The 26,629-nt window shown below is 44.4% G+C and overlaps 1 protein-coding gene across 3 annotated transcripts; it reads right to left on the reverse strand.

Moving 5' to 3' along the window:
- Positions 1–986: 986 nt before the first annotated feature.
- TLR7 (toll like receptor 7) lies at positions 987–26,416 on the reverse strand. Of its 3 annotated transcripts, XM_060002237.1 has the most exons (4): positions 26,394–26,416; positions 24,650–25,217; positions 3,649–9,326; positions 987–1,095 (listed from the first exon to the last, which is right to left on the reverse strand). In XM_060002237.1, exons 2-3 carry the CDS (start codon positions 24,650–24,652, stop codon positions 6,177–6,179), a joined length of 3,153 nt encoding a protein of 1,050 aa, XP_059858220.1. In that variant the 5' UTR covers positions 24,653–25,217; positions 26,394–26,416; the 3' UTR covers positions 987–1,095; positions 3,649–6,176. The 3 variants fall into 3 exon arrangements, with proteins under 3 accessions (XP_059858220.1, XP_059858219.1, XP_059858218.1); XM_060002236.1 differs by lacking the exons at positions 24,650–25,217; positions 26,394–26,416 and adding an exon at positions 20,845–21,094; XM_060002235.1 differs by lacking the exons at positions 987–1,095; positions 24,650–25,217; positions 26,394–26,416 and adding an exon at positions 20,821–21,094 and having other exon boundaries at positions 3,468–9,326.
- Positions 26,417–26,629: the final 213 nt, after the last annotated feature.

A 26,629-nucleotide genomic window follows, 5' to 3' on the forward strand; every position in this document is an offset into this window, starting at 1 on the left:
TGCTCAGTGAGTGAGACTGGAATCGAGAGAGTGACAGAGGGCACTAGAGAGATGCTAAGAGGGTGTCACTGCTACAAAAACCACGGTTTAACATGGGGGTCATGCTGTATGAAAAGAGGAAATGTGTCATACGGAAAAGAAGGCCGCTCACCCGGTTAACGCAGGTTTTTCATCTATGCCTGCACGTGCAAAGGGCAATGCATGGCCAGCCCCATCTTGAGACACCAAATCAAAGCAGTGGAAATAAGTGGTCAAAACAAAGATTTGATAGTCTGTGGTCTCCAATATTTTTGACATTGCCGTCTCATCAATAAACAACATTGAACACACAGCCCTCCCTATTTCTGTATCAATACACTGGGTATATGATAAAATAGCCACAGACACACTTTCTAAAAGATGATTATATCTATTCTTATATTTTCTTCCCACACCCCACTTTGGAGACCTAGCCAAGGGTCTCAGTAGCAGACCGGCAACACCCATGAGGTTCCATTAGGTGGCACTCTGCACCGTATAGGTAGAACCACAGTCAGTGTCCAATTCAGTCAGATACTAGGAAAATTACAGTCAAGACATCCTTTAAATCATGAACACAAGCAGCAGCTCTACTGGTCAGGACTTACGGGACTGCGCATCAGTTGTCCACCTGCCTCTGTCTCTACCCAAATCTGCTCAGTGTGCTTGCCCAAACTGTCTTCACATTTCAGCCCTGGACAGAACTGCCAATCCTGTACGGTTCGATTATATCCCTCCTGAAAACAAGTGCCTAATGGGAAGCAATTTGAGCTGAAGTGCAGCTCCATTTCCAAGCAGTGGGTTAAGAGTGCTGAGGGTTATACACAGAAGGAGAAAGAGAAATTGAGCATACCTGGGGGTTCGGGCTTTCTTTGCTGAAGTGATCCCTGAGTTAACAGTCCCTGGTATCCCAAAGGAAGATGTGGCCCTTCCCAAACGGGGCTCTGCAGAGCAGCTGCTTCAGAAGCACTTGGGCTAGTTTCAGAAATGCAGAGTCCTGGATCCCAGAGATCAGGACCTCTGGTGTGGAGGCCTGCAACCACATGGTTTCCAAGCTCCTTCGGTGATTCTGATTCCCTGTAAAATTGGAGAAACAGCTGACCTGGCTGGACAGAGCTGGGTCAGTTCGGGGCAGGGCCATCTACTGCCCCTGTGACCTTGGCAGTTGACTTAACATGTCTGACCCCACCTTCATCTCTGAGTTAACCCATCCTCTTTGACACGGGGCTCTTAATACCAGCCTCATAGAGCTGAGGTGAAGATTTAACAGAATAAATGAAGCCTTGAACTTGGCTTTGCTGCTATTTTAATAAATATGATTCCTTCCCTCCTCTTCCTCCTGCAGCCCCCACTCGATAACACTGTCCCGGTACCAGTGACTTCACCCTCCGCCCTTCATCCTAAGATCCTCCTTGCTCTCTCCTCACCCTGTCATCCCCTTGGGGGCCTGTCCTCAAGAGTAGGAGCCAAATTGGTGATTATTTTAAAACTCATTCTTCTAATTCAGCTTCCTTCGAAAGGCAACTAAATGGTGGGAAATGAGGACCTAGGGCAGTGAGATGGGCACTGTAAACCATTTTATTTAATGCATATCACCTGCTTACAAGGTCCTGCTTGGCGGGCCTCCTCTTGGACCTGGCGCAGGAGTGTTACCCACTGTTCCAGGGTGACTGCAGGACAACAGGCTAGTTCTAACTGCCCAAACAGCCCCCCGACCCCTGCTCTTCTTAGCAGCTTGGTCCCCCTGGACACTGGGCCTCAGATATGGGTTCATGGAGATGTTCCTACAAACTTCTATGGCTCAAGACGTAAGCTCAGGAAATTCACTATTCTGAAAGCCTCTGGAATCTCTGACCCGCTACATCTCCTTGGCCAGTGAGAAGTGAAGTAGTCATGTGTATCATACAAGACAAAGATGGTGCCCTAGTTGGCTGTCTCTGTCTGGCCTTTGCTTCAGGGGTGTCACCAGCCAGAAGGACACTGAGAACCATTTTCTGTGTGTGGAAGCATCTGCCCACCTCACCCTGACCACTGGCGGGCTCTAGGGATGTGTGAAAACTGCCACGAGGCCACGGGGGCTTCCTGTTATCCTCCAGAACCTAACAGACTCTCTCTGGAGGGTGCTTGTTGTGAGACACTGGGACTCAAACCTCCTCAGTCAGTTTGTCTGGGCTCTTCCAAAACAATTAATATAAATGACGAAGAGGGAGAAGGGATATATACATGAAGAAATACAATCATTGAAATGTCATGGCAAACACGTTAGAAATTAATTACAACCCAGCAGTAGGGTCATCTTGAGGCAGAGCACCAGATCTTACTCAGTTTCTTAACCCACATGCTTGAAAGTTGGGATAAGCTGAAAGAATATGAGTTTGAATGTGACAGAGAGTCCGGCCAGTGTCACCCAGGGAAGGTTTCACCATGCCAATTACAGAAGCTCGTGCTCACTGAAGCAGGTGGGGATTTACTCTGTATGTGTGGGAAAGAGACCAGTTTTAAACCAAAAGTACACACCAAACCACCGCTTCCGAACAGAAGAATCCACCTGCAACAACAGCTCTTTCTGTTCATTCTTGTGTAGGACACGAGGCTTGCCGTGGGTGCCTAAAGCCGAAAAGGAAACTGAGAGGGAGGGGAAGGCAAAAGAAGAGAGATGGAAAAACATATAAAACCCCAAACAGTGTGACACTGCCCTGTTGTCATCTCAGTGTCACCAGCATGGATGGCCCGTGTCACCAGGCCTTCTTCCACACAATCTCATCACAAGTTTGGGACTTTCTCCTCTCTTTGTAACCCTTCCCCTTCACTAGGTTGGTTGGTTGGTTGGTTGGTTGGTTGGTGCCTCTCGTGTTCTCCTTCATTACATTAACTCAATGACAGGGATTCACTTTCAGTCCTCGTGTTCTCCAGAGAACATCTTTTGAGTCGCCCTCAATCACGTTCTTTGGTCATTTCCCTCCCACACTGATATTTGTACTTCAGAAGATACAAAGAATTCCCAGTGCTTCTTAGGCTCAAGGGCTCGAGCTTCCAGCAGAGGTGACTGGTGGCATGTCCCACTACTAACTGCTCCTGAGGCCTGGTATCCCAAGGCTCTAAGGAGGGATGAGCTTCCACACCAGGCCAGTAAATCTGTCCCATAACCAGTGTTCTCTGCCCACTTGAGGGCGTGCAGGAGAGGTACAGGACAAATCAAACCTTATCCCCACCCCCGTTTTAAAACTGGGGCATAAATACCTCACAGGAGATGCAACCTGGTTCTCTCTGGTTAGGATGAGAAGGAGGAAGTAAATAAAAAGCATGTTTTATGGGGGTGGAGGGGGACAGGCTCCTGAAAAAGAAGAGTGTGCATCCTTGCTGTCCCCATTACAGTTTCCTTGGAGACTGGGGAACAAGACGCCCAGGTTGTTAAGTCACCACTGCCCCCCTCATATACTCTGTATTCCCTGACTACATTTAAGAGACCAGCTGGACCTAAGACCATTCAGACAGATAGAGCTGGAAGTAGATGTGAGGATGGGGCCAAGAGACCCTGAGTCAGCAGCGGGGCTATGGTTAGACTCATCTTCTCTCCGTTCTATGGGCTGCAAACACTTGCTTTGCCTTATTCTCAGCCTTAACACTTACCTGCCTAACGCTTCCCTTGGCTTGGATCCTAACAGATGCCCAAGTCTTGCTGAGGTACAGCCTCTATCCGAGGAGGAAGGACACACCCTGGCCAGGTTCAGGGTTGAAAGAGGTTGGGAACCCCTTGATGGTAGAGTGGGATTTATGGAGAATCAGGAGTCCCTTCTAGAGCAGCGCCAACCAGAAGCAGGTCAGCTGAGAGCAGGACACTCAGAGCTTGGCAGGAGAACTAGCCATCATGCGCTCCTGGTGGCCTGAGTTGGTGGCTTTTGATCTGTGCCATCTATGAATGGCTCCAATAGAACAAGACTCCACAGAAGACTGTCAGGAGGTTCAAAGAGTGACTTGTCGAGATTACAAAGGAATTAAAATGAAAACCATCTGTTGAAGTGCTTTTGGTCATTTCTTACAACAAACCACTGTACACAATCTCATGTTGAAATACGTTGTGGTTTCTGAGTTGCATTGTTCTCAGTTTCCCTTCCTCTTGATCCATTTCAGATATTTAAGTTGTCTTCAAGTGCTTCATGAATCACCAAAATAGCTTAAACCTTATGTGTGTGTGTGTGCTTTTTGGCTGCACCTCGTGGCATGCGGGATCTTAGTTCCCCGACCAGGGATCGAACCCGTGCCCCCTGCAGTGGAAGCACAGAGTCTTAACCACTGGATCGCCAGGGAGGTCCCTGTATTTATGTGTTTTAATAGAAGAAAGTTTATCATGCCAAAGCCAGTTTTTATGATGCTATCTTTGTTTTCACCGAAGAAGGCATCTATGAAGTACAATCAAGTTTATAGAGGTTGTCAGATCATTGGCTCTATTCAATCCAGAGATTAATTTGGGAATTTGTGACTCTTATTAATTGATTATGTGTCCTTTGGAAATAATTTATATACTGTGTATGGATAGCCATCCTTAAAGTAAAACCTGTGGCTTTTCCACATACGAGGAAAATACAGTATCTCCCAGCTCATACTCTCAGATGTGAACCCTTACACACTATCTTCCAAAGGGCACAGACACCTCTGTAGATAACTTCTTTCACGAAATAAAAGCAAATTGGTCACGTTTCAAACTTTGAACTCATGCAGATTTATACCCACTTGGAAGGTGTGTCTTCAGAACATCTTGGTCCTTTCTGTTCTTTTTCTGAGTAGTGAAGCCGAAGCTCAAGACTGAGGCTTTCTCAGTGTTAAGGTCGAAAAACCTCTGTTCCTCCCCCGACCCCCAAATTTAAAGGAATCCATGCAGTTGTCATCCCTGCCTGATAATTCTAAATAAATACACGCTCTTGGGGTCCTTCTTCAGAGTTTACCACCAAAATCGTCTAATGTTGATGGATCAAGGTTTCAGATGATTATAAATATACAGTATTAGTTAACAAAGCAGTTTGAAAGATCATTGGATGAGGCAATTTTTCTTTGGATACAGTACTTTTCAATGCAGATGAAAATATTTGTCTTAGCTTGGTTGCTATAACAAAACATCACAAACTGGGTGGCTTAAAGAACAAACATTTATTTCTCACAGGTCTGAAGGACGGAAGTCTGAGATCAGAGTGCCAACACGATCTGGTTCTGGTGAGAGTCCTCTTGTGGCTTGCAGACTGCCCACTTCTCTTTGTATCCTCAGTCCTCTGGCTGCTTCTTCTAAGGCAGTAATCCCATCATGAGGGCTCCACTCTCGTGATCTAATCACTTCTCAAAAACCCCGCCTCCTAATACCATCATATTGGGGGTTAGGATTTCAACATATGAATTTGGGGGTGGGCACAAACATTTAGTCCACAGCAATATTTAAGCAGGTAAATTATCATCAAAGGTGAAGAGCATCATTTTGCATAAAGGCAGAGCACTTTATTTTTCTCCCATTTGTAAGGAGACTATGTCCATCAATGGCAAAGATGTTTCTATTTCCCCACAGAACCCAATAACAGGCCCAGGGGAAACGAGCGAGGAGCACTTGAGCAGCAACCACCTGTTGGGTGCCAACACTCAGTCTGCACAGAAGGGGGTGCTAGATTACACTCAAGCAATTGGTTGAGGAGTTAACTGTTTTTGTTTTTGGTTTATTCCCACTAATTAACTCTGGTGCATTTTAATGTCATATAGGTAGACCCTGAGCATTTTTTTTTTACCCTATTTCCACACATACCAGTACTTCTTAAGGGTAGAAACGCAGTTCTTTTCAATTTAGTGACTGTGTGTTTACGTAATAATCACAATTCCAGGAGAATCAAAGTGCCATGTCCTCTACTTGCCACCCTTCTCCCAACAGTATTTTATACAGGAGCAGAAGGCAGAGACTCAACTGCAAATGGAGACAGAGAGAGCTAAGAAAGATGACTTGACGCTTATATAAATCCCAATTTTCCAGTTCCTCTGTCATCTATCGGTGACTCCTCTCCAATATGGGCAATCTCAGGGCTTGGAAAAGTTTAAAACACTCTTTTGGTGGGACACGGATGAGCCAATCTAGGCAGCCGAGCCTCTCCTTGGTAAGTTAGGCAGTCACATTTTGCAAAGAAGGGCTAGGCTGTCTCTTTGAACACCTGACTGTAGGTCACGTGATTGTCTGTGGCCAGGGCGTTTTTCAGACACTGCCAGAAGTACGGATGAGCCTGTGGGTTTGTTGGCCACTCAAGGACAGAACTCCCACAGAGCCTCTTCCGGAGCTGGAGAAACTTGGACTTCTGAAGGGGCTTCTCAAGGAATATCAAGATAATTACGTCCACTTTTTCATCCATGAGCCTCTGATGGGACAAGTAAAATGCTATCTTAAAATTCTCAGTCTTTGCATACTTGTCTGTCATGACAAACACTGTCTTTTTGCTAAGCTGTATGCTCTGGGAAAGATTTTCCAGAACAGGCTGCCCTGGTAACCAGTCCCTTTCCTCGAGACATAAATTAAAACATTTCTCTCTTGGGTCTTCCAATTTGGCCACCAGCTCATCCAAAACCCACTCTGTCACTGCTGGGTCTTTAGTGTCATACACAATAAAAGCATCGTAGCAAGAATTTGGTGATATCAGACGTCGATAGCCCTTTATTTTGGCCTTACAGAAATGGTAACTATACCACACATCCCAGAAATAGAGATGGTTTGCTGTTGTGATCATCATCAGAAAGAGAGCTGCCGATATGGAAAGTGAGAACAGGACGAAGTTAGTCAGATCTAACTCACAGGTATATAGATCCAGAGACACTACACTCTGGCCCTTGTGTGCTCCTGGTCCCATACAAGTCACATCTGTGGCCAAGTAAGGAATCGTCACCTCTGTATGGTTAACCCACCAGACAAACCACACAGCATCACAGTTGCACAGAAACCGATTGTGATGCAAAAACAGAATGTTCAGGTTGTTGAGGACGTTTTCTGGAAAACTAGTCTTTTGGATAACCTGGATTTTATTCGAGCTCAGGTCCAGATGCCGTAACTGGAAAGCATCTTGTAGAAAATACTTTGTCAGGTGCCTGATTTGATTGTTCTTAAGTATGAGTTTCTTGAGGCTGTGGGAACAGTTGGATAATCTCTCAGGGACAGTCTTCAGTTGGTTGTAGCTGAGGTCCAACGTTTCTAGATTGCTCAGGTACTGGAGTCTTCCCCAGTTGAAAGACGTGAGCCCATTTTTGGCCAAGGAGAGAGTCTTCAGATTTGGAGGCATACCATCAAAAACTCCACTAGGTAAGAAACGCAGGGAATTTTCAGAGATGTCTAATTCCTCTAAGCTCAGCAGATTCTTAAAGAGTTTTAAGTATCTATTATCACCATCTCTCCATAAAATATCCAAATGATTGCCTCTGAATTCCAGAATTTTAAGAGATTCGCTCTCCATGGTCCTGCTGGTGGAGGTAGCGATGTCATTGTTGTTCATCATCAGTTTCTTCAGAACCTTTAGGTTCTTGGTGAAGTTTAGCATGTGAGTTATTCCTTCTGATTGAAAATAATGGCTGTTACTACTTATATCTAGGACTTCCAGGTTGCGTAGCTCCTCAAATGCCGTTGAGTAGAGTAAATCAAGCCGATTGTTAGAGAAGTCCAAATATTTCAACTCCACTAAAGGCTGAAATTCACTACCATTAAGCGTCTGGCTAATGCTATTTCCCGATAAGTTTAGGCATTTGAGGAAAGAAAGATGCTGAAACTCAGAAGACTTGATAAAAAATATATTATTTCCACTTAGGTCCAAGGTCGGCCCATACTTGTAACAATCTTCATTAAGAGACAAGAGAGAAGGAGGCTCTTTGCTTTTGGACCTGCAACTCCTTGCAAATTCATCATACTTGAAATAATGTAATGCTTCAAGGACGTGGGGCCCATGACTTTCTACAGAAGTTCTCATGTTAGAGCAGAAGCCATCTTCACTTGAATCTCCTGAAGGTGATATTTTATTCACTGAGAGATCTATGAATTTCAATGTTTTAAATTGGTTAAATATGCTGAGGTCAGCGATTTTTATAAAGTTAGTGCCAAGATCAAGAACTTCAAGATTGGAAAGATTATGTAATGGGGAGAGGTATGAACTTCTCAGCTCTTTAAAGACATAGCCTTTGATCCGCAAAACTTTCAAGTTTTTCAGTGAAGAAAATGCATCTGACAGATTCATAAATGCACGATAGACCTGAAGTTCATAATTGAAAGACAGATCCAATTGGACAAGGTTGTGGAGAAGATGCAAAAATTTGGCATCCCCAATTTCTTTGGCCAAGAAGTTTTGGGAAAGATCTAGTTCTTTAAGTTTGTTAACGTTTTTAAACCATCTTTGGGGCACATGCTGAAGAGAGTTACTGTGTAGACGTAAAATTTGTAATTCTGTCAATGCATCAAAAGCATTTAGGTCGATATGTAGGGGAGAATTATTTTCACAGGGTGTACAAGGAAACGGAGCATTATAACAACGAGGGCAATTTCCACTTAGGTCAAGAACTTGCAGTCGATTGAGGTTATTAAAATCATCTTCTTGGATCTTCGCAATGATGTTGTTATAAAGATAGAGTTCAGTTAAAGTAGGTGGCAAAATAGTGGGGACAGCTGAGATATTGTTATCTTTTAGGGAGAGCAATTTTAAATTTGTCATATTTAGAAAAGCATCTTTTTCAATGGAAAACGAAACATTACAAGGATTGCGATAGTAACAGTTTTGGCCCAGGTAGAGTATTTCGAGGTTGGCCAGTTCTGTTAGGTTCTCTTTCATGATCGAAAAGATGTTGTTGGCCTCAAGGCTCAGCAGCTGTAAGCTGGGAGGAAGATCCTGAGGTATTTCTAGAAGCTGGTTTCCATCCAGGTAAAGAGATTTTAAATAAGTGAGTTTACTAAAGCTGCTGGGTTCAATCTGCAGCCTTCTGGTGCACACATTGTCTTTTGGCCCCGGTCGAACAGGTACACAGTTGCATCTGAAATCGATCTCTACCAGGTGGTCCAGCCGGTAGAAGGACGCTGGAGAGATACCCGCTATATGGTTAATGGTGAGGGTGAGGTTGGTGGCATTGGTGGGAATGTCTCCAGGAATTTCTGTCAAATGCTTGTCTGTGCAGTCCACGATCACATGGGCGTTTGGAGCATCCAGAGTGACATCACAGGGCAGAGTTTTAGGAAACCATCTAGCCCCAAGGAGTTCGGAAATTAGGATCATGTTAAAAAGGATGAGAAATTGTCTCTTCGAGGTCCACATTAGAAACACCTGAAAGTATAAGAAAGAACAAATGGCCCTTCTAAAATACACCAAGAATCAGAATTTAAAATTCCCGTTTGCTGCCTCTCTTTTGCTACATTTGAAACTAAATAGTCCGGGTTGATGGTTCTCACCGGTCTAAACAGCACCCCGACCTCCACCCCATGACTGTAGTTGTCAATTACTGAGGTTCATAAAAAACTTAGTTACATATTTAGCTTTTAGCATCTTAGCTTTTCAGTATTATAGCTTTTAAGTTGGGAGAAGCAGCGTTTTCCTATTCACTGTTATTTAGAATGCTGCAATGGAAGAGCCATCAGTTAGCTGCCGAAGGCTGAAATTTGAGAGGGGTGTGCGGGGGTGAAGGAATGTTAAAATGCAGCTACATCTGGAAAGAAAAACTTTAGTGCAGTTAATGTTTGTTTGTTAAGCCTGCTCTGGCACACATTAGAAGAGTCCTTCACAATACTCGAGCCTCTTAATATTCTAAGGAGGGAAACAAAGGTGATCCATTACCCCCATTTTACAGATTAAGACACAGCTCAGCGATATTAACTGATTTGTCCAAGGTCGCACAACTCCCGCCATTTTGGCACTACTATCTATAAGCCGGGCTTTCCTCTTGGGCTGTTTTTGGAAATCATCTCCGAGATGATTTGGGGATGAACGTTTTCCCTACACATTGGGTTTATATTACACAAATTTGGAAAGGGGAGGGTAGAGAGTCAGGGCACTGCCTGGGTGACCCCCAATGGATCAAACAGGATACTCATGGGAAGGAAAAGGGAGGGGCTGTTAATAATTTATGCCAAGACTACAGGCATAAACTAAGACTCCCTCAGGCCAACTGAGACACGTGGGAACCTACTCTTAATGGCGATTCTTGGGCATCCAGGTTTAGCATGAGAGACACTTGCACCCTGGGAAGAAAGACCTTAAAAGGGAACATGGGACACACTTGAAGAGCTTTACTAACCATCATATTAACTCGAGCTTGCCCTGCGTAGGGTGGTTTAACCACAGGCTTGCTCTCCAGTTTCAGGACTTGTAGCAGTATTTTCCTCCAGAACACTGGTTTTCATTTAACCGGTGTTTATCCATGGAATGATCCAGCCTGTGTCTCTACAGCAGACTTCCAGCTCCATTAATGCTTCTGTCCTCCCAACTGACTGAATCAACCAGTCATACTGATATCTAATAAACCAAGTGTCTACTTCCCTTAATTCCTCCAATGGAGGGTAAATAAGCAAAATTTCCCCTCAGTTTTCTTTTTTTTTTCCGGTACACGGGCCTCTCACTGTTGTGGCCCCTCCCGTTGTGGAGCACAGGCTCGGGACGCGCAGGCTCAGCGGCCATGGCTCACGGGCCCAGCCGCTCCGCGGCATGTGGGATCTTCCTGGACCAGGCACGAACCCGTGTCCCCTGCTTCGGCAGGCGGACTCTCAACCACTGCGCCACCAGGGAAGCCCGAGCCCTAACTTTTGATCACGGTGTCCAAAGCCTTCCATAATTTGGCTCCATCTCCTTGTCTAGGTTGACCTCATACAACTCCCCTACCAGCTTCTCTAATCACTGAGCCCAAGACCAGCTTGCAGTTCCCTGACCTGCAAGCCCCTCCACCTGGAGTCCTCTTCCCTACCATTGCCACCCACCAGAATTCTGGTTATCTTTTAAGGCTGTACTTCTCAATCTGGAGCAGTCAGATCCCTGGGAAGATGTGGCAAAGGCCGGGAGTATGGGAAGCCCTTAGCTAAATAGTGTATCTTCCTTGGGCATCAATCTTACTCAAAGATTCAGGAAAAGCATCCACCACTCAGGGAAGAGGGATTAAGTCAAGATGCGGGGGAAGGGCTTTAGAAGAGGGAAAGGGGATAAGTACAGTGAGCTATTTGTATGGTCCCTGATAACAGGATCCCAGACCCTGAACCCATCCTCAGCTATGCTTCTGTCGGAAGACATGATGGGTTCATGAATCCCACTATCAAAAGGCAATAAGTAATGCTGCTAAGAGTGATATTAAGGACCAGGGAGGTCCAGGCAGGGACCAAATGGATAAATGACAAAGACAAATCATGAACCAGGTGCCCTCTTCCGATCCCATTCCCAGGAGCTGGGTCCAGCAAACCACTGACCTTAACACACTGGAGACCATGACTGTGACATTCGCAGCCTCTATACATGGACATATTATAAATTACAATGAATGCAAAATTAATCAGAAAGTCTTTTTCTCCCTTATTTCTGAACTTTTTCTCACACCTGTCCACTTTCCTCCTTGTCTGCTACCCCAACCCTACTCCACTTTGCCATGAGGTCTCACCCTGTACTACGCACTGGCCTCCGACCTGCTCTCCCTTGCCCCCTTCCTCCTCCACAATTCATCCATCAAGAGCATCAGAGCAGTCTTTATAAACACGAATCAGATCAACTACAACGATTTCTTATTACATTTTGAATGAAGTCCAAAGTCTTCACCATTGTTTATATCGTGCATGTTCTGACTCCAGCCTATCACTCTGACCTTGAACCACCTTTCCCCTTGTTGGACCACACACCAGACATCCGGCCTGTTTTCTGTTCTGCACTTGAGCCAGTCTTGGCACTTGCTGTTCCGTCTTCCCGAAGTTATCTTTCTCCTCCTCTTCCCACAGCCAGGTCATTCTCATCCCTTGGCTGTCTGCTTAAATGACACATCCTCAGAGAGGCCGTCTCTAGGCAACTTTTCTAAATACCCTCCCATGTAAGAATAGTGATAAAGGCAGGAACAGTAGGTAACTTAGGTAGCATTTACCATATGCTGGGCAACGGTTTCAGTGCTTTACATATATGAACTCATTTAATCCTCATAATAACTGCATGAGGTCTTCGACCCCTTATCCACAGCCTTTGGACCTAGATGTGTTTTGGAACTCAGAATTTTTCGGATCGTAGAAGGTAATATGGTGCATGTACCTCGTATTATGTAATACTCCAACTGGAGTCTGGGGCAGCATCTCATAATCAAACACACAAAAATTTGTGCAGTGAAGCACAGGACTGTCCACTCTAAGTGGGATTTTAAAAAAGGAAGAACAACAACTACTACTACTACTACATAATTCGGTTCAGGTCAAGATGCACTTCCAAATGAGTTCAGATCAAGTCGTGTTTGCCATCAACTGAATTAGGACAAAGCTTTCAGTTAGGGGATTTTGGAATTGTAGACCTCTATTATCATTTCCATTTTACAGATGAGTCAACTGAGGCACAGAGAGGTATATGTACTCTGCACTAGACTATTCTGCTTTCTTTCTTAGCCTTAAGCACCATCAGAAATTATCTTGTTGATCGTTTATGTGCTTCTGGTTTACGTGCTTACTTGCTTTACATCTATTCTGCATGAAAACGTAAGCTTCAAGGGAGCAGGGTCTTGTGTGTCTTCATAAAAGACAATGTCTGGCACTTAATGCTGCATTATGTTTGCTAAATACATGAATGAAAGAATGAATGCATACATGAATGAATAGTGAAACAGCAAAATAGTTAAAAGAAATTTCTCCTTGGAGTAGGTTCCTTCAGACTACACCCCCAGCCTCCTCAGGGGTCATATTCTCCCTCTTCTATTTGCCCTGGGGTTCCTTGGGGGGAAAGGTTTAGGAAGCTCTGCTTTTATAATGCCCAGTTCAAACCTATCTTCTTCAAGAAGCTTTCTGGGATCAACCCAGACAGAAGCAGTTGCCTTCTCCTCTCATCTCCTACTTCACTGATTACATGTTGAGCTTGTGAAAAGAACTCCAGATGGAGGTTAGACGAACTGGGTCCTGCCCTGCCTTCATAGTTCATTCTCTGTGTACCCTTCAGAGGTGGGCACTGTGCTCAGGAGGAGATCCCCTACAAGAGGATGATGGACACAGAAATAACAATATGGGATACCGAGGACCCAGACAACCTTCCTAGATCAAGACAATGGGCTTGGACTAGGAAATCCCCCAACAGTTCTTTAGCTTGAAACTGTACCAAGTATCTGGTGAGAAAGAATTTATTTAAAAAAAATCAGAATTCTACTGACTCATTCATTCTTTCATTTGACGAATATTGATTGGATACCTACTAGGAGCAGCAGATATAGAATCTCTGTCCTTAAAGAGCTCAAAGCCTAGTGGAGGAGGGAAAAAATATACAGATTTAAAATAGAATGTGGGGGACTTCCCTGGTGGCACAGTGGTTAAGAATCCACCTGCCAGTGCAGGGGACACGGGTTCAAGCCCTGGTCCGGGAAGCTCCCACATGCCACGGAGCAACTAAGCCAGACACCACAGCTACTGAGCCTGCGCTCTAGAGCCCGCAAGCCACAACTACGGAGCCCACTTGCCTAGAGCCCGTGCTCCGCAACAAGAGAAGCCACCGCGATGAGAAGCCCGTGCACCACAACGAAGAGTAGCCCCTGCTCACTGCAACTAGAGAAAGCTCACACGGAGCAACAAAGACCCAATGCAGCCAAAAATTAAAAAATAAATGAAAAATAAAATAAAATAGAATGTGGAACACCATTAGTTCTTTCCAGATGAGATGCTGCCACTTGCATATGTGTAGATTAACTGTATGTTGTTCTTATTCCAGGAGTATTTCCTGATACTCCCAATTCCTTTTATTATTCTCAGAGGCTCCAGAGATTGTTCTATATCTATATATTTTTCCCCTTTCTTTCATCTCATAGTGATAGAATCTCCATTTGGAGTTGGGCATATGCCACTCTGAAAAAAGATTATATTTCTCAGACTCCCTTGCAGCTATGACCATATGACTATGTTAAAGCCAATGTGATGGGAGAGGAAGTGAGATGTGTAATTTCTGGGACATGTCCTTAAACAGTGAGACTCTTCCCCTTCCTCCTGTCTACTTCCATCCGGCTTCTTGTAATATGGATATTGTAGCCACCATCTTGGAATGATGCAAATGAGGAAAATGTGCTAGGGTTGGTGAAGCAACAAGGTAGATGATCCAGAGTATGTAGATCCTTGCATGACCTCATAGAGCAGAGTGGAAACAAAAGCTCTGAACTGCTGACTTCTAGGAGTTTATGAGAAATCACAAGATTGTTATGCTCAGCCAGTGTTAATTGGAATTTCTATTGCATGACTGCAAACCTAATTTTAGTGGCGTAGAATTTAGAATGACACAAATGTACGTATCTATGAAACAGAAACAGATACAGAGAACAGACTTGTGGTTGGCAAGGGGGGTAGGGGAGAGATGGACTGGGAGTTTGGGATTAGCAGATGCAGACTAATATATATAGGATGGATAAACAACAAGGTCCTACTGTTGAACATGGGGAACTGTATTCAGTATCCTGTAATACACCATAATGGAAAAGAATATGATAAAGAACATACACATTAATGTATAACTGAGTCACTGTGCTGTACAGCGGAAATTAAGACAACATTGTAAATCAACTATACTTCAATAAAATTAATTTAAAAAGAAAGAAAGACTCAGGTATTGGAAACTAAAAAACTAGTGACCCATGTTACGCTGTCACAAAAACACTTGATACTACTGTCACCTATGCTACCTTGGAAGGCAGAATACCTGCCAACTGTGACTTTTGTTTTCCCGGTCTTATTGAAATATAATTGACATATAGCATTGTATTAGTTTTAGGTGTACAACATAATGATTTAATACATGTATATATCGTGAAATGATCACCACAGTTAGTTACCGTGCATCACTGCACATAGTTACAATTTTTTTCTTGTGATGAGAACTCTTAAGATCTACTGTCTTAGCAACTTTTAAATATGCAGTATAATATTATTAACTATAGTCACCACGCTGTACATGACATGCCCAGAATGCCAACTGCAACTTTACTCTTAGGGGAAATGGTTTGACAATATTCATAATGATGGCATGTGTTGATGACTTCTTCTTGTTCTAGGCAATCTTATGAGAGAAATGACCTATAGGGCTGAAGTTAGCCTAGCAGGAATGGGAGGCTAACTTTAGCTCCAGTTCTGCAAGCAGGGATAGAAGGAAATATAGCTTTGCTAAGTGAGGTTTTCTCTGCCTGCAGCCTAAACTCTAAAGATGATTAAGACTTCCTTAATTTGGGGCCTTGTGGGGTTGAAAAAGCCAACTGCCTTACCCCAAACAACAGCAGATGTCACAGATACAGCTTGAAGAGGAAGTAAGTGTATGCTCTCATGCATTTTTCGAGCACTTTCCATTAAGCATTTTCTAGCAGACAGTGAACGCCAGTCCAGGGCCCAAAAAATCTGATTAAGAGTGTTGCCTTCCTCTTGACTCAGACAGCCTCTGGGAAGTTGATTAAATTCAGAGAGAAGAACGCTGAGAGAATACAGAATCCTTAGACTTAAATGGTCTAAAGCTGCTCTGGCCAATGTGATAGCCACCAGTCACATGCGGTTGTTTACATTTAAATGAATTAAAATTAAGTGCAATTTTGAAATTCAGTTCCTCAGTCACACTAACCATATTTCAAGGGCTCAAAGTCACATCAGGCTCATGGCTACCGTATTTGAGCATGCAGATACGGGAACATTTTCCATCATTGTAGAAAGTTCTATTAGACAGTGCTGGTCAGGGCCAGGGCTTGGCAAACTTCTTCTGTAAAGGGCCAGACAGCCAATATTGTAGACCAAATTGAGGCTGTTATGTGGCTACTTAAATAACTATTTAGAACATAACGAATTAAGGTGGTCAGAACCATTCTTACCTCACAAAATCAGGTGGTGGGACAGATTTGGTCCAGAGCTCATAGTTTTCAGGCCCCTGGTCTAGACAAAACCTTCCACTTGCACGTGGAATTAGCTCTAAGATCCAGGCGACTCAGATACAGAGCTGGCCCTCAGCCATCCTGCTAGCTTACCTTTCCAGGGGTCTTGGTATCAACTCACCCATCGCCCCCTCTAGGTGCTAAACACTCTGAGGTTCACGGACTTGTCTTTACTTGTGATGATGATGCCTGCCACCTCCTGAGCACAAGATAAGTATCTGCTGAGTAAATCAAGGCTTTGAACATTCTTCAAATCCCATGGAAGGCTCAATGATCATAAATAGCAAAGTCTTTCCAAAGATCAGGTTTTTGACAAGGGGACGAGGAGAGACCAGGAGGGTTGGGGGCCTCTAAAAGAAGGGCTGAAATGGGAAAAGAGCCACAGAGGACAAAGGGGATGCAGTCAGAGGGAGGCTGTGGGAAGCAGACCCACAGAAGAGCTCTAGGCAATCTGCTGTCTCAGAAGTTCTGGCCCCTTGAGCCCGAAACCCTAGTGAGAGCACAGAGCTCATTTGTCTCTCCTGGGAACAGGCACAGCCAGAATGGGACTGTCCCTGTCTTATACTCAGTCGTTGAGTCCCAGCCCAAATGGCCCTTGGAACGCTGTATGCAAGGCAAGCCTTCTCTCGGCTCTCTGCGCAGGCTGCCTGGAACTCACAGATGGACCCTGATCAAGCAGGTGAGGAAGAAACCTGAGTCAATGAACAAAGCCTTTCTAAATTTGTTATTTACAGAGAAATAATACCTTTGAGGCTTAAGAACGAAAAGATATTCTTGAGAAGATGATTTTAAAATGTGAAATATTCCTTTATTCCCATGGAAATTTCTCCTTTCAAACCATGGGCAACTACCTGCTTCAGACTGAAGCTAGGACCTTCGCTTCAACTAATGCTATTTTCAAATGTAAGCGTTCGTTCAGCATAACGCCAGGCTTCTTTTTTTTTTTTCATACAAATAATCCACGTTATTTTGTTTTTTTCTGCTTTTTTGGCAGTGATTGCCCCAAACATAAGTCTTTCAGGAATTTGATTTGTAAAATAGCATAATACACCATAATAGGCCCGGCTTTAGTCATGAATCGTACCTAATTACACATGCAAATACACTGGGTAAATTTGGATGCTCAATTTGTGAGCTAATTGTGGTAAAAATGGGAATGTTTGATTCTGTATGCACAGGTGTTCTGTTCTCTCAATAATCTCCTCCATGCAAGGCACTACGTGAGATGCAGGAGGGGAATGATGATGAGTTAGACACCATTCCTGCCCAATTAGGAACCAAATTCCTCCACCGCTGCGTCTCAGAAGCCGTGTATATTCCCAAGCAGAGAACTCTCTGCTTTCAGGGAAATCCACGGCAGGGGAGAAAGAAGAGTTTGTGGGATGGGGTCTAGTCAGGCCTAAAGGTAAGGCTGCCTGCCCACCCTTCAAACAGAAGCTTGAATACACAACCCTCTGAAGAGGCGACACGTGTCCCATTAGATGCCTCATTTTTGTGGCAGGACTGTATTCAGAAGTGTATTCTCCTGATGTGAGATCCATTTTAGATTCCTGCTAGAATGCCTACGGTTGTAGAGCTATGACTCCTAATAGGAAAACACATGGACTTAGATGAGTCTAACTTTGTGCTTTGCTGACTGTTTTTAGCTTCAAGACTTTGCAAGCTCCTGACATGGATGCAATCTGAGGACATAGAAGGACAGATGGCAGGAGGGAGGAAATGAGTTTCAGTGGTTTGAGTTTTGCAACAAGTTAGAGGAAGACCAGGATTAGTCTGACTTCTCATGTTTATGTATTCTGGGGCTTAGCTCCTGTGAACTCAAAGTCAGATCAGGAGTCAGCCTAGAGATTATCATACTAAGTGAAGTAAGACAAATATCATATGATATATGTAGAATCTAAAAAAATTATACAAATGAACTTATTTACAAAATAGAAAGAGACTCACAGACATAGGAAACGAACTTATGGTTTGTTTGGGAAAGGGGGGAGGGATAAATTGGGAGCAGCGGATTAACAGATGCACACTACTATATATAAAATAGATAAACAACAAGGACCTACCGCAGAGCACAGGGAACTCTACTCAATATTCTGTGATAACCTACAATGGAATAGAATGAAAAAAGAATATAGATACACACACACATATGTATGTATGTATAACCGAATCACTTTACTGTACACCTGCAACTAACACAATATTGTAAATCAACTATACTTCAATAAAAAATAAATAAAAATTAAACTTAAAGAAAGTCAACTGCTCTGATGAACATCTACTGACTGAATTCTCCTAAACCTTGATTTTCTCATCTACACACTATGGGGACTGAGCTAACTGACCTCAGTGCTCCTTCCTAGACCCCCAGAACCTCAGGCTGCTGTTCTTTCACAACGGTCTAAGCAGGGCTTCACTGGTGGCACAGTGGTTAAGAATCCACCTGCCTATTGGAAAAAGTGCTGCAATGAACACTGTGGTGCTTGTCTCTTTCTGAATTACGGTTCTCTCAGGGTATATGCCCAGTAGTGGGGTTGCTGGGTCATATGGTAGTTCTATTTTTAGTTTTTTAAGGAACCTCCATACTGTTCTCCACAGTGGCTGTATCAATTTACATTCCCACCAACAGTGCAAGAGGGTTCCCTTTTCTCCACACCGTCTCCAGCATTTATTGTTTCTAGATTTTTTGATGATGGCCTTTCTGACCGGTGTCAGGTGATAGCTCACTGTAGTTTCGATGTGTATTTCCCTAATAATTAGTGATGTTGAGCATCTTTTCATGAGTTTGTTGGCCATCTGTATATCTTCATATATACACTACCAAATGCAAAATAGATAGCTAGTGGAAAACAGCTGCATAGCACAGGGAGATCAGCCCGATGCTTTGTGACCACCTAGAGGGGTGGGATAGGGAGGGTGGGAGGGTGACGCAAGAGGGAGGGGATATGGGGATATACGTATGCATATAGCTGATTCACTTTGTTATACAGCAGAAACTAACAGAACATTGTAAAGCAATCATACTCCAATAAAGATGTTTAAAAAAAAAAAGGCAAAAAAAGAATCCGCCTGTCAACACAGGGGACACGGGTTCGAGCCCTGGGCCGGGGAGATCCTTCATGCCGTGGAGCAACTAAGCCTGTGCGCCACAACTACTGAGCCTGCGCTCTAGAGCCCGCGAGGCACAACTACTGAGCCCAGGTGCCACAACTACTGAAGCCCGCGCGCCTAGAGCCCGTGCTCCGCAACAAGAGAAGCCACCGCAATGAGAAGCCCGCGCACAGCAACAAAGAGTAGCCCCTGCTCGTCGCAACTAGAGAAAGCCCGTGCGCAGCAACGAAGACCCAACGCAGCCAAAAATAAATAAAATAAATCAATTTAAAAAACAAAGAGGGAGGGGCCCCAGGCCCATGCTGAGGATGCCTACAGGGCCTAGTCGGCCATCCCAACAAGGAGCGGCAGGCCGATCCATGGCAAGGTTTTCAGCCGAAGAGTGCTACGGTCTGACTTCATGTTAGAAGGATCATGCTGGTTGCTGTGTTGAAAGAGACAACGAGGGGAAGGGTGGAAGCGTGGAGACCAGGCAAGAGGCTATTACGGTAATTCAAGCAAAAGCCCCAGCTGGCAGGGGTGGAGGTGGTGAGAACTTGCCAGATACTGGATAGATTCTGAAGGTGAAGCCAAAGCAAATATGACTTCCAAGTTCTTGGAAGCATGTGAGGGGAGGAGCTGCCGGCAGCAAACATTTCTGGGAACAAAGATACCGGTGGTAGTTCCCGGGGCCAAGAGGGTCAAGAGGATATATCTGAGGATGGCAAGCATAACAGCATGTTGTAATGCTGGTGAGAGTGCGGAAAAAACTTCCCCAAACCCCCATCGTAAATAATAATGCCGAAGAAGATGCAGGAGAGACAGGGGAGGAAAGCAGGGAGGTGACCCAGCGCACTAGCGGGGAGACTGGCTTTGGCAGGGATTATAAAAATTCCATCCTTAGTTTAAGAGTCTGCAAATTGGTTCACCTATCTCCCATCCTCCTCTGAACCTGGGCAGGCTTTTTTCCGTATCTGGAGGAGAGCAGCCGAAGAAGCGATGTTGCAGGACTTGCCAGGCTGGGACAGAAAAGGTGGGAGTGTTTTCACCTCACCAAGCACTCCTTCTCTCGTGATCTCTTTGTCTCTCTCTCCACTTGAACTGGAGCTCTGAGCCACCAGCCTTGGAAGAAGCCCGGAGACAGCACAGCTTCCATATTGGAGAGACCACGTGGAGCCAGTGGCAGCCCGCAGCTGTGGAGTCTCCCCATCCAGGCACCAGAACTGTGCAGGGGTGAGTCCAGCCCCAGACACCGACTGCAAGTGGCGGACACACCCAGCGCCACAGACGCCTCAGTGAACCCAGTCAACCCGTGGGCCCGCCACATATAACACTCCAGGACAGTGGTGGTATCAAGCCAGTGGGTTTTGGGGGGATCTGCTACACGATGCTGGGTAACTGGACAGGAGGTCAGGCAGGACGGGTGGGTGCAGAAGCTCTAGGCGGGCACACAAGCAGAGGGGAGCCAGTGGGCCATCTCTCCCAATTGCTCTTCCAATTCTCTGATGCAGTCGGGGAAGCAGGAAGCTGGGTTATCAGCTAAGAGTGAGCAGCCGGCACGAGGGGCTGGGGGTAGGAGAGGGGAAGGTGGAGAGAGTCCTCCAGGAAGACGAAGTTGGGTGTGATTACCTGGTGGCAGGTAGAACCTCTCACCTTTCTGTATTGCATCGGTATTCCCCTTCTGGTCTTTATTATATAATTTTGCATGGCTATGATCTGGTTAGATTTAATGACTTGCAGCAAAATTCTTCTCCATCCTCCGCTCATCTACCCAGTAGCCAGTCTGAAGGCCAACATACCTGCGGGCTACTATGAGCCAGACTTCAGGGGACAACAGCTAGGTGCCCTCAGCTACCCCTCCCATTTATTTTTAAGATCACAGAGCAGAAAAAAAGCCACGTTGCCTGAGTTGAAAAGGAAGTGCTGGAATATGCATTTCTGGTGGAGGGAGTCACTGAAACCAAGCTATGGAAGCAAAGGATGTCATGGCGCGGGGGCGGGGGGGGGGGGATCCCGTAAATGGATGGGCTGCGTTGAACCAGAGGTGATGGCCAACTGGAGAATCAGGAGAAAGAAACCTGGAAGAGGCAAGGAGTGGGGAGCAATTGTGGGAAACCCCTGAATTTGAATTCACTAACCTTTTGTCACGTTGCCATGACACTGAATTGTTTGAAAACCAGATGTGCACTGTATGTATCACCCTAGGGGCTAAGGGAGGGGCAGAGAATAAGGGAAGTTATGTGCTATTGTTTTATAGGCCAGCCTCCACTGGGAATTTCCCTAAAAGACTTAGGACCAAATATCCCCTTTTTGCAAATTCTGAAATATTCCTAATTATAGGCTAACCTCTGTAAAATGTAATTACCATGGACATCAAAGTTTCATTATATAACAACCAAAAAATTAAATACAAGGATATAACCCACTTACTTAAATAAAGAGACTTTGTATCATTTCCCTTCTACCATTTTAGCCCAACAGACCTAGCTTTCAAAATAAAAGAGTAAAATGATATAAAGTTGTCTTACATAAATTAGGAACTCAACAGCTACTACGCATCACAACAGGCACCCAAGACCGTAAGATATTAAATCTTACTTGACATTATACCCTATCCCCCTTTTCACATAAAGCACAACTGGCACATTTTTTTGTAATGGGCCAGTCACAACTACTCAGATTTGTCCCTGCAGCGCAAAAGCAGTTATAGACAATATGTAAACAAATACACTAACAATAAAGCTATTGTGGGCACGAAAAATTGACTTTAATATAACTTTTATGGGCCACAAAACAGTATCTTCCCTCGACTTTTTCAATCATTTAAAGAGATTAAAAAAAATTCTTAGTTTGTGGGCTATACAAAAACAGGTGGCAGGCTGGATATGACCCACGGCCATCATTTGCTATCCCAGGCCTAAACTTTGGTGGGCTTCAGAGATATCAATGATCTATTCATGGGGTGCAAAGACACTGGTTGGTTCATCTGTAATGACTGTTTTTAATTTCAACACCATCTTCCCGACTTTTAAACCATCAATTTTGAATAATTTAGTAAACGAATTCCTTATTATCTCTCTGGCGATGAAGAAATTTGCTACAGTTAACTACTGTTACTTTGGCATGTTCCCTCTAACACTCATCTCCCTATTCCTGCATCTATTTCACACAGTGAGAAGCAGTTCAGTACTAGCAGGGGCTTCGTCAGTGGAAAGGTTTGATTGTAAATCCTTATTCTGCCACCTAAGCGCTCTCTGACTTTGGTGAATCACTTTCCCTCCTGAGCCTCTGATTTCTCAACTGTCAAATGGTTAGAACGCAGGGCTCTCTTGCGAAACTATTAAGAAAAATAGGTAACCCATTTACTCAGGCAAACCGTCATCACAGATTAACCAACGTTTAGTAAGTGTCTAGTACGTGCATTAAAAACATCAGGAATATACGATACTTAATTTCTAGCTTGCTTTTTCCATTTACCATTATATCATGAGTATTTTCTTATGTCATTCACTATTCTTTTAAGAAATATGATTTGATGGTTACATAACATTCCACTTAATGGGTGGACCACAATTAATTAACCCCTTCCCAACACTGGACGTGAGATATTCCCTTTGCCATGCTGCATAGACTATCTTTGTAAATTGTTTGTGACATCCCTGATTGTTTCTTTAAGAGTTTCTAGAAGTGGAGTTTCCATATCAAAGGGTCTGACCTATAAGTATTCATAAGATTGAATAATTTTCCTATGCTTTTTGGTCTTTTCTATTTCTTCTTTTAAAAGTTGTTTTCATCTTTCCTTATAAAAGATATCCCAATTTTTTTTCAGGAGTAAATTATCATAATTGAAGCCCACGGTGACTGACTGTGTCCCGGGTGGAAGTGTGTGCCGGGCCAGCTTGGTCGAGGTAGAGCAGAGGGGTCTCGCTGCCAGAGTCGAGCTGCCCAGCCAAGATCACAAGCTCTTAACCCTCTTGAAGCCCCAGCTCCCTCATCTGTGCCTCACAAGGCTGCTTGGAGGGTGAAATCGACACAGAGACATCCAGCCCTTAGCATGATGCTCAGTTTGTAGTAAGTGGTCAGTAAATGTGAGCTCTGTTTATTACGATCAACCCTACCATGCCATCCCTCAAGGGGCAAAGGCAGATGCGGGCATGGGTTGGCCTAAAAATAGACATCTGCGTTTCTAGGAAATGAAACTTTAAGCGGTTGCTTCTTTTGTAACATAGTGCCCTGTGGTTAACTCTTCATTAGACCTTAGACACGAAATGAGCCCAGGCGCCAACATTCAGATCTAGAAGTCAGAGTGGGTTCCTGGTGCAGGCACTCCATTGTGTCTAATTGGGGTGACAAAATAATTTCAAGAAAAGGTCACTGATGTCTTTTTGTGAAGAACTTTAGGCATACCTAATACCGCACAGCACTTGCAAAGGATCTGAACATATGTTTTGTTATCTGAGCCCCTACAACGGCCCTGCAAGGCAACTGGAGAGGTACAGCAATGCTCATTTGATAGCCAAAAAACGTTGAGCTTCAGAGGGCTGAGGTGACACGCCCAAGGTCCCCCAGCTAGTGACTGGGAGAGCCAGCACTGACAGACTCCCTCCTCGACTAAACTTTAGTCAGCCTTCTCTAAGTCACTAGGCCTTGATTTGGGGGCTTTTGTGTCCATGTGGCCAGTTTTAGCAAGAATCCTGTTAGGTCAGTTTAGCCAGAATCCCTGACCACGCTATCTGATCATCCCTGCTATCTGATCAAGTCTCTCATCCCTACCATCCCCCAGGTGATGATATCCCATCTCCCTGGCCTGCTTTCAGCAAGAACCCCGTCAGGTCGGTCCAGCCAGAACACCCCCTAACCCTGATGTTTCCTCTTAGTAATTTTCCAACCACTGACCCTCACTCTGTTCCTGGCCTATAAATCCCCACGTGTCTCTGCTGTATGTGGAACTGAGCCCAATCCTGTACTAAGGTCCCATTTCCCCGACTGCTTTACATCCGGTCCGCTTCTGCTTTTCTGTGACCGTACGCGAGCCCAGGCTCCTGTATTCCTACTCCTGCCCGTCTGCCCCTGCTGCCACACACATACTCGTGCAGACGCCACCAAACGCTAGAAAAAGCAGAAAGGAACTTCAGTGATTTCTACAGTTTTAAAGCTGAAAAGGTGAGGTGAAAAAAGTTAGACCCATAGAAGCTATTTCCCCAATTCAAACATCCACTCTTCCTCAGGGTGGGATGCAGTAACTCCTGTCGGAAGTTGCACAGAGCAAGTATTGATTAATCTGAAATTACAAAATACCCCCATGATTAATCTTGATTGTGAGAGATCATGGAAGAGGTTTTCCTCAGCAAATAACCGAAGTACAGATACTTAAACATCTCTCTTGCCGGCCGGTTTCAGTTCTTCCCACAAAAAAATGACAGATAACACTTTTTAGGGATCTCTTAGCTGTCCTTACCATTTCTAGTCTTCTTCCAAAATGAAACAGAGAGGTCGGGTTGAAGAGAGCAGAGCATGAGAGGTGTCAAGATCAGCCTGAGATGGACCCAATAGCATCAACTAAGGTAAAGAGAAAACACCAAACTTTACATTTCAGAGACAGCAAAGTACTGAAGCTTCAAAGCGTGCTGAGAACATGGCTCTAAGACATGCTGCTGAAAACACCTATTAATAGCATTTACTTCCTGAAAGTTATCTAGACTAGGGACGCACTCCAGAAAACCATTTCTAACATTATTAAAAAAATCTACTTTATCTTCGAAGATATGACATTTGAGACTACAAAAACTCATTAGATTCTAAAAGAAATTTTTCTTTTGCATGTGATTTGGGTTCCCTCTCCTCCCCTCCCCTCTCTCTGAGAATGGCTCATAGGTCTAGTTATTTAAATGATCTGAGTTTGTCCCAGTGCTGAAAATACCTTTCTCGGCTGCATGGAGTGATTCGAGGTCTGGAGTCTTCTGAAGTGAAGAGATAGGCTGCAGGAAACCTAGAGTCACAGAGACTCCAGGCTGCCAGCCGTGGAGCTTCCAAGTGCAAAGACAAGGTTAGGGGTTGGGGGGAGGAGCGTGAGTATTTAAGCTATCTCAGACATGAGGTCCGCAGAAGCAGCAGCTTCCTCTTATTTCTACCACCACAATCGGGGCAATGTCATGTCTACATCCAAGCAACCTGGTTGACCGATCTCCTTTTTTCTAGGAGTTTCTCCATCTCAGCACTACTGCCATTTTTGGTGAGATAATTCTTTGTGGCATTGTAAGATGTTTAGCAGCATCCCTGACTTGAACCCGCTAGATGCCAGTAGCACTGCCCCTTGACAATCACAGACATTGCAAAATATCCCCCGGGGCGCAAAAGTGCCCCAGATTGAGGACCACTGTTCTACAAGTATCTTAGAGACACGCCTAAATTTCCCTCATTCTGTCTTAGGCCCAGCTGAAAGGGACTCTGGTTTCTAAGCAGTGGCAGAGCTTCCAGTTGTTTCCCTCACTTCAATGAAACGAGGGCAGCTGCACTTGCAGTCCAGGGTCATGTAAAACCTGCTTCTCAAAGTGGGGTTCCCAGGAGAATCGCTCCCTTTTGAACTGATTATTGGTGCCTTTTGGAGGTAGAGTCAAAATATCAGTAGTTATGTTTAAAGGTCTTTAGTCCGCCCAGTTGCCCTGGAGAGAATTTGAAAACTGCCAAGTATGTCACAAGAAAAACAGCTGACAGCCATCAGGGTTAATCTACTGAATTGAAAAGTCAATAGTGCCCCAGATCAGCTGAAAAACTATTAGATACAATAATAAGTCATCTTTATTGAGAGTTTATTATGAACCAGACACTTTTAACTGCCTAATATGTACGATCTCATTAAATACTAAAAAAATGAAGTAAATATCTTATTATCCTTCTTTTGTTTAAACAAATAATAGAATTAATGCAGAAAAGATACTGCACTTTCCCCAGGTCACATACCATGTAAGTGATAGTCACACAAGCAAAAATCAAATGCCCTCTTAGCAAACCACTTTGCCACACAATCAACATGTAAAAATCAATAGCTTTCTCACGTATAAACAATAACTAATCCAGATGGATAATAGGAGAGATTCCACGCAAAACAGCAACAAAAATATGAAATACTTGGGAAGAAAACTGACATGAAACACTTGCGAACAAAGCAGGTGATAGACGGGCAGGGGACAACGATGCCTTACCTAGCAGGCTGCTTGCTATGCATTTGCCCCTCAAATCCACGCTCCATGCCTTCCCACCCGGCTCTGTGTCCCGAGAGGCTGAGCTGTACACAAATTTCATCACTAGCTGGCAGATTTCCGCATGGGTTTGCCCAATGGGGAAAAGGTCCGAGTATTTACCCCTGGGCTCCCTCCCTCTCCAATGCTGTGGGATGGCTGCCACCCTGCAATGATGCTCTGGTCAGGTGATGCTCCCC

The sequence above is a fragment of the Delphinus delphis genome, chromosome X, assembly GCF_949987515.2.
Source record: "Delphinus delphis chromosome X, mDelDel1.2, whole genome shotgun sequence".
NCBI lineage: Eukaryota > Metazoa > Chordata > Mammalia > Artiodactyla > Delphinidae > Delphinus > Delphinus delphis.